Source organism: Haliotis rufescens, unplaced genomic scaffold (assembly GCF_023055435.1).
Source record: "Haliotis rufescens isolate VD_foot unplaced genomic scaffold, xgHalRufe1.0.p SCAF_14, whole genome shotgun sequence".
NCBI lineage: Eukaryota > Metazoa > Mollusca > Gastropoda > Lepetellida > Haliotidae > Haliotis > Haliotis rufescens.
Genome location: NW_025963824.1, coordinates 25,558,649 through 25,572,625, shown reverse-complemented (window position 1 = coordinate 25,572,625; position 13,977 = coordinate 25,558,649). Strand labels below are relative to the sequence as shown.

Genomic DNA, 13,977 nt, shown 5'->3' with positions numbered 1-13,977 from the left:
ACCACAGGTTTGTCTGGTCTTGACTCAAATATTTACAGACTGTCGTTACCATGGGCGGATACAGCTTTTTCTAAAAGGGGGGGTGCACAATTAAGATATATTTATTGTCTTTGGTGGTAATTTATACAGAAATAAAGATTTTTTTCGAAATAAAATCTGTATCTGTATCCGCCCATGGTTACATAGCTGGTATATTGCTGAGAAACGAAATAGACGTCACTGCGTATCTCAAGTTACTTCTGTGACCTCAGATCACACATTGTGACCACTCGATTCACATTTGGGACAACTAGCATTGGTAACTGGAGACAAGATCTTCCATTCGCACGGTAAATGCTGGAAAAAGCCTTTCCATGAGATGTGGGGTTTTTTTTATCACAAACGCCAAGGTTAGCTTTGAGATCAACAATTTGTCTGTTCATTTTTTAACTTTGCAACTTTGCAGGAAATTGCGATAAATCAGTAATAATTTTGTCTCACTATATCCACGTTGAGGTGGGCGAAGACTATTCATAATTGTTTAGTGGTATGCCCCGTCAGAAATACGAGGCTGTTACACACGAGAAACATGGGAAGTGTTCGACCACATCTGCGGCCACCAGAACAGTCCACACGGAGTTACCTCCCTTCGATCAGTTCGAATGGGCGACGAGCCCCATCTGTTTTGAGATTTGAGGGCGATATTGAGCGTTCAAGGGCGGATATTTAATTCTGAAAATACGACGAGCGTAATTTGGACTTCGTTTCAGTTATATCACAGATGTCCTCAATGAATGGAGAACCAGAATTTTATATGGAATTTCATGAATGGAATCAATTACAAACTAATATTTCAAATCTATTTCCTTTTATTCTGAAAAATGTAATTCTTCATAAAACAACACAAAAACATTAACTTGTACAAAAAACATTTTTTATCATTCAGTTAACAAATGGAATGTGTCAAGTCACATCAGTTTTGTTCAATATATAACCTTGTATTTCAGAAAAATATACCACAGGCTCATCTGAAACTTAATAATTCCATCATATATTGATGAATTTGTTATAGTTGATCATCACAAGTTAATATTCTCCGAAATCGATTTTCACATAGTGGTTTGAGAATAATTAAGGGAACATGAACTTGTGCACATATGTGTCACTTGTGATGAATGAAACCAAAAACAATCAAGTCAGTCCTCTGAAACAACTTACCAATGTCCGATCTGAATGCTTACTAAATATACTCCCCATTGAGCTGAGAATGAAACTCGAGCCCACTCTGAGCCATTGATGTGGGTAATAAGAATGTACAACTTCGTGATTACATTGCTGTGGAGTTGTGGTTTTCCAAGTGGACTATTATGCTTATTATTATTAACGATACCACATTTGATCCTCCGATTTGATAAAAACTGTAGAAGTTAAATGATCCAAAAAGCCCACATCTAACAGTTTCTCTGGAAATAATTATCTACTACTACACAAACTTAAGAAAAATCACCTGTCAACTGAACTCGCAGATATATGCATAATCGGAGCAGTCCATGACAAGAGCAGGGGTGGAAGGTTGGCTCAAGAGTGACTGGGTCAATAATGCACCTTGAGCATGAACTCTAGGTGAACCCCCTGTTTAGTGGAAATTCTTCCGTTGCCCCAGAAACACTACTGACCAAAACGCTAAGTTCACAAGGATTTTTCGTAAGTTTCATCATCTGTAGAGCACGTAATTCTGTTTTAGGACCTCAGTACCAATAGCAAACTGCTCGTTTGTTATTTGTACTGGCAAGATATTCTGAATAATATTGGAAAGTAAAATGTCCAAAGACTGCTTAATTAAATGAAATGGAAGACTAAATAAAAAAATTGAAATGTGAAAGAAAGCAAAAATTAGTGTTTTTCTACTCCGACCAGAAATAAGCAAAATGTTAAAAAAAACCCAACTAATTTACTGTCAATATTAATATAAATAAATTATCTAAAATAACAAAATTAAAACCTGTTAAAACACATAAAAAAAAACTTCCACGTTTTCTTTTCATTGCTACTTAACATTTTAAGGAAATCAACAAAAATATTTGAAATTGGAATAAATGAAAAATAATTTTTCAGAACCTATCAAACTAAATGTGGGGAATAAAACCCCGTAAACCAAAAACAAAAGTGTCTTGCCTAACATAATTTAATTTATAAAAATTAAAATTAGTTGAGTTGAAATTGTTGTATGCACAGAGACTGACTGCTTACCAGGTACACTTGTTCAGCTGAAACTAACTCTGACATTCCCTTGTTGACAGGGATTGCTAAATGCTGTTGTATACAAAATGTATCGTCAACCACCAACTTGATGGTCATGTTATTAGCATCTGCAAATATTCAGCATACATTTTAAACATTTCACCTCATGGTTGTAAATCTCTGTCATCATGTGACGTTGTTTGAGATGAAGAATAAAATTATAAAAAATAAAATGTTGGAAAATATGTTGATGGTTAAACACTGCTTAAAAGAGTATTTCTGTTACATCAGATTTCACTCTAAAGATGTCAATGGTTAAACACTGCTTAAAAGAGTATTTCTGTTACATCAGATTTCACTCTAAAGATGTCGATGGTTAAACACTGCTTAAAAGAGTATTTCTGTTACATCAGATTTCACTCTAAAGATGTTGATGGTTAAACACTGCTTAAAACAGTATTTCTGTTACATCAGGTTACACTCTAAAGATGTTGATGGTTAAACACTGCTTAAAACAGTATTTCTGTTACATCAGGTTACACTCTGATGTGACACTTTCCTGGAAGAAGATCTCCATAGGAGGCTGCCAGGTAAACTTTCAGAGCAGCAGAAAAGATTTCTGTGTCTCAAAAATAAACATTAATGGGCAGTTCCAAATGCACAATAATAAAGGCCATGTTACTACATTGTGGATTTTTAAACACCCTGTCGTTTCTGAGCACCACAGTTTCTATATCCAAAAGGGAATACTATCAGTGGAATATTTGTGTTCTGGGGTTTTCCTTTGTTAAGATATGAATCGAGATGGTAAATAAACAGAGCCTAATTGTATAAAAAGCTGACAGCTGATTGGCTCCATAATCCATGCATACTTCATTCAGGTTGGGGGTCAAAGTTCACCTGATGTGACAGAGCTCCAGATTAGCTGCGTATCTGCGTAAAATATGCATCAGAAATGCAGAAATATGCAGTAAAATAAAATCCTAGCGTATCAAATACATTAACGGACATTACAGATAAGCTACAAAAATAAAACTTGTGCGTATCATCAAAATATTGTGAATTTACCCTGAGTATTCGATTAGCAAATCAGCAACTTATTTTGAAATTATAAACGGGCATTCCGTCAACCTTGCCAAACTCCACGATGACAGTTACATCATGATCATTTGCCATCACACTTTCTTGTGGAAGTATCGTGGTATTTTTGAGTCCTGTGAAGCTCTCGAACGCACACGACACCAGTTTGCAGGGACTAGAACATAGTGTTTTTAAATATTTAACTTAAATACCAACATGTGTAAAAACAAGTGGGTAACAGAAATTTGAATACCCAGATAGAATTACTGATACCCAATGATTTTAAAATGCATGGGTAAAATACCCACAACACCAAAAGCTTATCTGGAGCTCTGTGTGACCTTTGAACTGGTCGTCAGATATTTACGCAGAGAGGTCGAATATAGGAGTAAAAAATTTAATTTGAACGAGATTGTGAATCTCCACATTATACCCTGCAACTACAACTACAAATGTAACTGGAACTTAGAAAACACCAAATTCTTTCATATTTCTTTAATCTGTACTGAACTTCTTTTGAGGTGTATAAATTGTCAGAACACTGACATCATATTAGCACTAGGACAATAGCATCATCATTGTCAAGATACTACAATAACTTCACAATATCATTCTACAGTTTTATTTTGATTTTTTTTGCTATTCCAATTACATTTTAGTATCAAAATGTGAACATGTTATTGCTGTAGAAGAATATAAAATGAGGGAAAATATGTACACCAGTTAATGACATGGGTCAAATGGAGAATATTTGTGACCCACCATGAGATAAGGAACCTTATGGGTGAAAAATCACATTATATATTACATTATACTTACATTTTAAAACTACAGTATCTCAGTGCCACAAAAATACAATTCATAAGCTTCAATAAGTTGACGTCAAACGTCTTTTATGATTATACAGCACAATAGTATCCTAGGTCCCTTTCTCCTGGGGGGTCACATTTGTATGTACACCTGGAGGAATGTCAAGCACCAATCCAACACTTTCATATTATTTGTTTGTTTGTTGTTTAACGCCACACTCAGTAATATTCCAGCTATATGATGGTGGTCTGTAAACAATCGAGTCTGGAACAGACAATCCAGTGATTGACATCATAAGCATCAATCCAGTTTCATTTTAACTTCCATGCATATGGAAAAATGTACACAAGATTTATTTCATTTTGAAAATGAGAAATTTCCAATGCCTGCTGACATGTTCCAGATTGTGTCAAGTACTGAGTCATATTATATTATGCAAAGAGTGAGTGAGTGAGTGAGTGGTTTTTAACTCTGTTTTGATAAGTATCCCAGTAATATCACAGGATGAAAGGGAAGCAGGTCTAAGACGTTTACCACTTTGGTAAAACCCACAAGCACGGGTATGGGTAATTGTTATATACAAACAATATAATGAGGGTGAACCAGGATTTTGAACCCACGATCATATGGTTCTGTCTACTCTGAAAAGCCATTTGTGGCACCTTAGACGACTGGGCCCCAAGTGCCCCTTCTGTCAAGTAGTGAGTCACATCTCACGATTCCAAAACCAGAGGCTGCTGATGAAAGGTAGTCAAATGCTATTGCCATGGAACAATTACAAGGCATCATAGAAAATAAATACAGTATACAATTTAAAAAAAATACTATTTTATATTGAAATATATTGCAAGAGGTGTTTAGCTATTTTCAGATGTATATATAGAAGTACAGCTTCATTCGTACAATTTTCATTCACTCAACTCGGGTAACGTGGAATTATCTCCCTTTCTTTAAGCAGGAACTCTTCAAGGGAGTAGAAACAAGATTCAATCGACTGTTAAAATTTAACACCACCTCAGCATTATGTTCGCAGTGACATGGCTAAAAGAACTCTCTTTTGTTTATATAGTATTGATATCAAATGTACATACAACTAATCAAACAATAGTTTTTGTGTTGGATGCCTTGTACATCAAGTACTTTGAAGATATCAGGGGTACAACCTGGTTCAATGTTCCTTCTGTGAATGTTACAGTGTCAATGGTACAGAAAAATTCATAATGGCATGGTTAAAATAAGGTCCCAGTGCCTTTGAGGCACACTTTAAGGCACATGTTATTTTTTTTTCAAAATACCTTGTGACACAGTTTTAAATGTGAAGCCAGTTTCTGATTGATCCTCTTGTTTGCTTGTTTGTTTGTTGTTTAACACCGCACTCAGCAATATTCCAGCTATATGACGGCGGTCTGCAAATAATCGAGTCTGGACAAGACAATCCAGTGATTGATATCATGAGCATCGATCCACACAAATGGGATACAATGACATGCATGAACCAAGTCAGCGAGCCTGACCACCCGATCCCATTAGTCACCTCTTACGACAGTCGTCTTTACGGCAAGCATGGGATGCTGAAGACCTATTCTACCCCGGATACTTGGCTCCAGTGACAGGAATAGGTTGCTGTGGACCAACTCTACTGATAATTTTCTCCTCTGGTAAAACCTGAAGAAAATTGATTTGTTTTTATTTCTTTCGTATCATGCATCGTATTGTGACCTTGGTATTGTGTTATGAGTCGTATCACGACCTTACTATAAAGATATCATGACAAAGTGATCGTTACAGCCCCCCTAACCATGTGACAGGTAGTTAAAGTAATGAATCACAGCAATGGGCTGGTACAGGGTTTGACCAGACGCAAAATACTGCATCTCTAACACATACAAATTCAGAATGGATGCAAATAATTTCCACTGAGTCCTGGAGCAGACAAAATAGTTTGGCTGTTTGAATTACTACACAAAAGTTCAGAGCGTCAATAGTTGACTTTTTTGTCAAATTAGACTTGGAGTGAGTGAGTGAGTATGGTTTTACGCCGCTTTTAGCAATATTCCAGCAATATCACGGCGGGGGACACCAGAAATGGGCTTCACAAATTGTACCCATGTCAGGAATCGAACTCGGGTCTTCGGCGTGACGAGCGAACGCTTTAACCACTAGGCTGCCCGACCACCCCAATTAGGCTTGGAAATCAAAAGACTCGTAAATAGATAGACCCGGGTAAAACCAAGGATGGATCATAACATTATTGTAAAATGGCAGTAAAATAATCATTTTGCAGATATCCTGACAATGTTGTCTAGTTCCTCTCGTAGGGCACTTCAGTGTAGATGCGGCGGTAGACGATGAAGGCGATTAGGAGCCCGATGATGGTGCCGAAGATGATCATACCGATCCCGAGCCCCGCCATAGACCCTGGAACAAGGAGCAGGCCACATGGTTTAACCCTTGGATAACACGCCCAGAAATTCAGGTGAGCTCCAGAACCTTGGGGTAGGTAGGGTTTGAGTTTACATCATGTTGAGTGAGTGAGTGTGAGTGAGTGAGTGAGTGAGTGAGTGAGTGAGTGAGTGAGTGAGTGAGTGAGAGTGTGTGTGAGTGTGTGAATGTGAGTGAGTGAGAGAGTATGAGTGAGTGTGAGTGAGTGTGTGAATGTGAGTGAATGAGTGAGTGTGAGAGATAGTGTACCTGCTCTTAACATGTTGAGTAAGTCAGTGGGTTTTAAGTGAGTGGTGCCAATTACACATGCGTTGTTACCATAGCAACATCTAACAAAATGGCGGAAGACTGCAGAGTTGGGCAAAATGTGCAGGGGAAGTCTGGTGTATGCCTCCATTTTCATTCCAGTTCATGACAAATTAAATGAAAAGCACATGCAATATGTTGTGATACTGATGACAAACCAGGACTCATTGTGGCAATAAACTGCAATATGAAGGTCAGACCTACACCCACCACTACTCATAGATATACTCAAAACTTCTAAATATTTTTTATTAGGATTCTATGCTGTGGAGTTGGGAGTAATGCTAACAATTAAGATATGTACTGTAGAGGGGTGGGGGTAGGGTGGGGGTAGGGTGGGGGTAGGGTGGCATTGCACAGGGTGGCAGAATATGAATTCAGTGGCGTGGATTCAGTGAGTATGTATTGGAGAAAACACGCTTACAAGGTTTTGGTAGACAGAGCATGTCCTGGGGAGAGGGAAAAACCAAGTGGTACACTCACTGGGCTACAGATATGAAGGTTGCGAGTTCGATCCTCGGGAATATAAAAAAAACATTTGTCATTTGATTTTACATTTCATTACATGTTACAATCTGAACGGAAGTTGCATTAATAAAATACCCAGGACATTATATAAAATCCCTGGGATATTATAGCAAATATGACTTGAATATCCTATAAAATCCCTGGGATATTATATAAAATCCCAGGGACATTACAACGTCCCTGTTTATGAGATTTAACCCGACTGGAAAGTAAAACCTCACAATAGGTTTTAATGCCTATAGAAAGAAGTCTCTTACTTAATAGCGATCCCAATGAATAGGTTTATAAGTAAGTGAGAAACTTCAGTTGTACATTCAGTTATACTTCAGTGATATGATGGTTGAGGGAATGGCTTCCCACACTGTAGTCCTATGGGGAATAGAGTGAGTGAGTGAGTGAGTGAGTGAGTGAGTGAGTGAGTGAGTGAGTGAGTGAGTGAGTTGGGTTTAACACCGCTTTTATCAGTATTCCAGTTATATCACGGCGTGTCAGCTTAATGTGGGGGGAAAGCCCGAAGTGATGCAGGTCTCAGACGTTTACCACTTCGGTGAAACCCACGAGCACGGGTATGGTGCTGACAAACCTAGAAACATAATCGGGGCGAACCGGGATTTGAACCCACAATCATAGGTTTCTGGCGTACCCAAGGGACGCAACTCTGCACAGCGAATCGCGGCGCCTTAGACGACTGGGCCACCCGTGCCCCCTTATGGGGAATAGAACCGTATCTTCATTGTGATGAACCAACACATTAACCACTGAGTTACCCGATGGTGGTCTGTAAATAATCGAGTCTGGACCAGACAATCAAATGATTGACATCATGAACATCGATCCATGTAATTGGGATACAATGACATGCATCAACCAAGTCAGTGACCCTGACCACCCGATCCCGTTAGTTGCCTCTGACGACAATGAATGGGTTGCTAGAGACCAACTCTTACCTGGATTTTCACGGGTAGTTTTGGTTTGGTTTGTTGTTTAACGCCACACTCAGCAATATTCCAGCTGTATTACGGCAGTCTGTAAATAATCGAGTCTGGACCAGACAATCCAGTGATTAATATCATGAGCATCGATCCACGCAATTGGGATCGATGACATGTATCAACCAAGTCAGCGAGCCTTACCACCCGATCCCGTTAGTCACCTTTTATGACAAGCATATTCGCCTTTTACGGCAAGCATGGGTTGCTGAAGACCTATTCCACCCCGCATCTTCATGGGTCTCACAGATTGTAATGGATTTGTAGACCTAACTTTTCACCAAAAAAAGACAAAAGGCATTCAAGCTTAATCTTTACATTATTACACTGAATCCAATGTGGAAATAATGACATAAAGAAAAGCCCCATTTTGATCAAAATAATGTTTTCTCATCCAATTTTACTTCAGGTTCCAAGATAAATGCTTGGAGTATTATCTTACGGACTTTACCTGGGCTGTAGGAGAGGCCGGACTCAACAGCCGTCGTCACGGGTGGGGACGCGTTTGATGTCATGGAGTATGTGTGCACAGTAAATATCTGCAATGACAGAAACAGACAATACTTTAACAGGGGTTTACCAAGGCACCTTCATCGGCAGATGTTCAGGCCCCAAGATTCAGGAAATGGCATTAAGAGACCTAAATTGGAATTAAGTGAGTGAGTGAGTGAGTATGGTTTTACGCCGCTATTAGCAATATTCCAGCAATATCACGGCGGGGGACTCCAGAAATGGGCTTCACACATTGTACCCATGTCGTGAATCGAACCCAGGTCTTCAGTATGACGAGCGAACGCTTTAACCACTAGGCTACCCGACCAACCCTAAATTTGAATTAAAAAAAGCCCAATTCCAAAGTCCATTCACTAAGTGGATAGCTTTACATTATTGTTACCCTGGTCAATGGATTAGCGTCCACCCGATTTTCAATCTCAGCTCCCTGGGGAGTATACAACCCAAGGTGCCTGTGAGGTGCCAGAAGGTTAGCACTCACATTACCATCTCATCCTACCCGGTACCCACTCAATGTTGGGTGAACAGCTTCTATATTTCCAACTTGCCCGGCACTTTACTTAAACATGTAGAGCAAGTCGGCATACTAATTGTTTGTTTGTCGTTTAACGCCACCCTGACCAAAGATAAAGATAATTACATAAAAAGTAACCAATATGTGACTTACAAGACCAACAAAGACCCTCTTACAATATTTGTTTGTTTGTTGTTAAACGCCACACTCAGAAACATCTCAGCTATATGTAAATAAATAAAGTCTGGAACAGATCCTGTTAGTCGCCTATTACGGCAAGCACAGTCACCTCTTACGACAAGCATAATCGTCTCTTACGACAAGTATCTTCAAAATATAAAATCAAATCCAAATGGAGCCCAGAACAATACTTAATCTCAGCACTTGCCATATCATTCTGGATTCTATATTAGATTCCTTTCTTAATATCACAGAGTCTGCTAGGTTGTTGGACTAATCTAACCCGGAATCCTCAAGAGGTATACCGACCTTGGAGTGTATGGGGTAGGGGACGGCGAAGGCGATGCCGTTTGCAGCGGACAGCATGATGAGGTGGTGGGCGTGTTCCAGAGAAGTCTCCTTGGGTGGATCGGCCACACTTCCTGGTCGGCAGAAACACAAACATTTGTTACAAACATCCGATACACAAATATGTATTAATAAAAATCAGAAACACAGTCATCACAAATATCTGACAAACATTGATAACAAACATTTGCCACAGAAACATTGATTACAAACACCTGATACACAGTTATCACAAATATCTGACAAACATTTATTACAAATATGACACACAAATATTTATGACAAAAGAGTTGCAGTACTGTTTGTTGACAGAAGCATCTACACTCACTCATCTTACCTAAGAGTGAGTGAGTGAGTTGGGTTTAACACCGCTTTTATCAGTATTCCAGTTATATCACGGCGTGTCAGCTTATTGTGGGAGGAAAGCCCGAAGTGATGCAGGTCTCAGACGTTTACCACTTCAGTGATCACGAGCACGGGTATGGTGCTGACAAACCTAGAAACATAATCGGGGCGAACCGGGATTCGAAACCCCAATCATAGGTTTCTGGTGTGCCCAAGGGACGCAACTCTGCACAGTGAATCGCGGGGCCTTAGACGACTGGCCCATCCTTGCCCCCCAATACTCAAGTGAGTCACATCATACGATGCACATGGATTAACAACATCTTTTAGTTATTTTAGCCTTGAAGTACAAATGTTAACTGTACCTTTGATTGGGGCCTTGTCCAACAGGGTGAATGACACGATCAGCTTCTTGTCACTGTCATCATCTTGTCTCACCTGGAACACACAGCAGAGTTACCTCTCTTAAACATCGGCAGCACGTGCATTGTATGCTGTCTTCAGCAATATAGTCATGGTTTCATAAATAATTTTTGGGACATTTTTTTTTGTCGCACACAATTTCATAAAAATATCCCCAAAATATTCATGATCCCTAACCTTTTATGTTCAGTACGTAAACATTCCAGTAACATCACAGTGGGGACCCAAGGAATGGCCTCCACACATACTACCGCTGTAGAGAATGGAACCTAAGGTCTTGGCGTAGCAATGCTTCAATCACAACATCACCCCAAGGCATGGGAGTTAACTGACTGTAAAAGTCCAGTTTCCACCCTTGCCGAACTAGGCTGGAATTTCCAGACTCGATCGTAGCGCAACCAGTTTTTCTCAAGGTGCTCACGCGATTTGATGCACTTTGCGGTGTAAGACCTGTTTTATCACAATATAGATCTTGATTATCGATAGTCAGATCGTCTTGACTGGGTGCCGCCATTTCGTTTGAACAAATGCAAGTGATACGAGATGTTGAATCTGATTGGTCCATAGGAGAGGCATAGAAGGGACATAACTCGTGATAGCCACTGGTGGCGCTACTATTGAGCCCAGGAATTCCAGCCTAGTTCAGCAAGGGTGGAAACTAGACTTTTATAGTCAGTTAACTCCCTTTCCCGGGAATATGCAATCACAAGGGTCCTCATCCACAGTTAGCTGTTGTCCATATCTAACCATGTATGGTTGTTGCATAATATTCCAGCTATATGACGACAGCCTCTTAACAATTCAGTCTGGACCAGACAATCCAGTGATCAATATTGTGAGCAACAATAGTGTGAAACCAGTGAGTTCAAGCAGGGCTTGACTTAGCTATATAAAACATGCACCAGTGCAACCTATAATTGAAAAATGCAACCGAATACTTGAGTCTACATGGACCAAGTCCATTTAAAAAATTTCAAATGTTTGTCTGACTAACTCTTACATGTACTCACAACATCGATTTTTGAACACACTCAATAGCTCTAAGTTTTATTTACCATCACCGTTTTATGTGTAGTGAGTGAGTTGGGTTTAACACCGCTTTTAACAGTATTCCAGTTATATCGCGGTGTGTCCTTTGTTTTATGTGTAGTTCATGAAACATGACACAGTCATCAAAGGTTTGAGATTTTATTTATTTAGACTAGTTTATGCATCTTTGTTTCAATTTTAATAAACCTATGAGACCAGGGTGCAACCTGGTTTTGTCTAGTGCAGGTACTCTTTCACGTCAACATGCACTCGGTGCAAGTTAAAACAAGTTTCTTAAATCAAGCCCTGACATGTACAGTCCAGACAAACCAATCTGAGACTCAGACTCAGACCATAGGCTCCTGACCATAGGCTCCTGACATGCCTAAGGGAGACAATTCTTGACAGCAAGTGCCTCAGACCACTGGGTGAAATGTGCCCCCCAATTTTATCTGTGTACTAAGACCATACTTGCTTTTACTTGCTTAAAGGATCTGCCGATTGTATTTTTGGTTGAAATGGAATATTTCTTTCCTGAATCTGCTACTTTTTTAATCCTGCCAATAAGCTAATAGCACATTGCACCAAAAAATATTTTCTAAGCAAATATCCACTGAAGATGACATAAATGAAATATTGGAGTCAAAACAAAGTTTGTCTTTCTTGAAATTGATAGGATAAAACAGTACTCGGCTTGATTCGTGAGGTTTGAACTGCTTAAAACAACTTAGGTGCAGGCTCCCCTCCAACATTAAACCATTTTTATTTATTATATACCAGCCGACCTGAAGTTGAGAAAACTAAAAACTAAAAACTAAATTTGAATTGAAATTATTACCTACCTATCTGTAAAGTTAGTGAAAAAAATTGTGGCCTTACTGTGACATTAATCTCACCTTGATGTCGGCGATCCTGATGAGGGAGACATTTGCACTGAGCGCCATTTTGGTCCTGAGAGGAGGGAAGAAGATGGACTTGTGTCCGTACACATCCTGAGAGTAGCTTCCTGACAACAGACACATATCCTCTTTTAAAAACACTTGGAACTTGTGTGTATCACATTTTGTCACTTAGACAGCCAATGCAAAGTCCATAATCTCTTGGCTTATATGTTTTTGGTGGAAAAAGATTTGAATAAATACTTTGTATTACCCCCAAAATTCTAAAAATTGTTATGTTGGGTGAGGTGAGGTAAGTGAAATAGGGTTAAACATATCATTCAAGACCGTTAAACAGACATCGATGTGCATGCGTGTCTGGACCAAAACTATTTTTTTTGTTCTAGCCAACTGAGATACCATGCTGCAGTTTAACATGAATACCCCACTCAGACACAGTGTACTGACTTCAAGCCGATCAGTCCTTGTTGCTGATCGTCAGGCAGGGTAACAAAAAATACCATCTTTTAATGTCTTTGGTATGATGATGCCACCGACCTTTACCACTCAAAGAAAAAGCTCTGTCACTAGACTACAGAGGTGGTCTGTCACAATTGAAGGAGAGACAAGCATGGGGTACTGGGGACCTATTCTGACCCACAATCCCTCAAGTATTGGGAGACCCATTCTGACCCACATTCCCTCAAGTATTGGGAGACCCATTCTGACCCACAATCCCTCGAGTATTGGGAGATCTATTCTGACCCACAATCCCCTGAGTGCAAGGAGATCTATTCTGACCCACAATCCCCTGAGTGCAAGAAGATCTATTCTGACCTGCAAGGAGATCTATTCTGACCCACAATCCCCTGAGTGCAAGGAGATCTATTCTGACCTGCAAGGAGATCTATTCTGACCCACAATCCCCTGAGTGCAAGAACATCTATACTGACACACAATCCCCTGAGTGCAAGGAGATCTATTCTGACCCACAATCCCTCGAGTATTGGGACATCTATTCTGACCTACAATCCCCTGAGTGCAAGGAGATCTATACTGACCCACAATCCCTCGAGTATTGGGAGATCTAGTCTGACCCACAATCCCCTGAGTGCAAGGATATCTATTCTGACCCACAATCCCTTGAGTATTGGGAGATCTAGTCTGACCCACAATCCCTTGAGTATTGGGTCATCTATACTGACCCACAATCCCCTGAGTGCAAGGATATCTATTCTGACCCACAATCCCCTGAGTGCAAGAAGATCTATTCTGACCCACAATCCCTCGAGTATTGGGAGATCTAGTCTGACCCCCAATCCCTCGAGTATTGGGACATCTATTCTGACCCACAATCCCCTGAGTGAAAGGA

At 39.8% G+C, this 13,977-nt stretch overlaps 1 protein-coding gene across 1 annotated transcript in view; it reads right to left on the bottom strand.

Annotated features, from left to right (window-relative positions):
• Positions 1-830: 830 nt before the first annotated feature.
• Positions 831-13,977, bottom strand: part of LOC124131247 — a 53,105-nt gene continuing 39,958 nt past the window's right edge. Inside the window, exons 13-17 of the mRNA XM_046494371.2 lie at positions 12,624-12,733; positions 10,641-10,713; positions 9,892-10,004; positions 8,827-8,914; positions 831-6,528 (exon numbers count right to left, since the gene is read on the bottom strand). Coding sequence (XP_046350327.2) covers positions 6,413-6,528; positions 8,827-8,914; positions 9,892-10,004; positions 10,641-10,713; positions 12,624-12,733 — 500 coding nt within the window. The 3' untranslated portion in view covers positions 831-6,412. The remainder of the gene's footprint in view (positions 6,529-8,826; positions 8,915-9,891; positions 10,005-10,640; positions 10,714-12,623; positions 12,734-13,977) is intronic.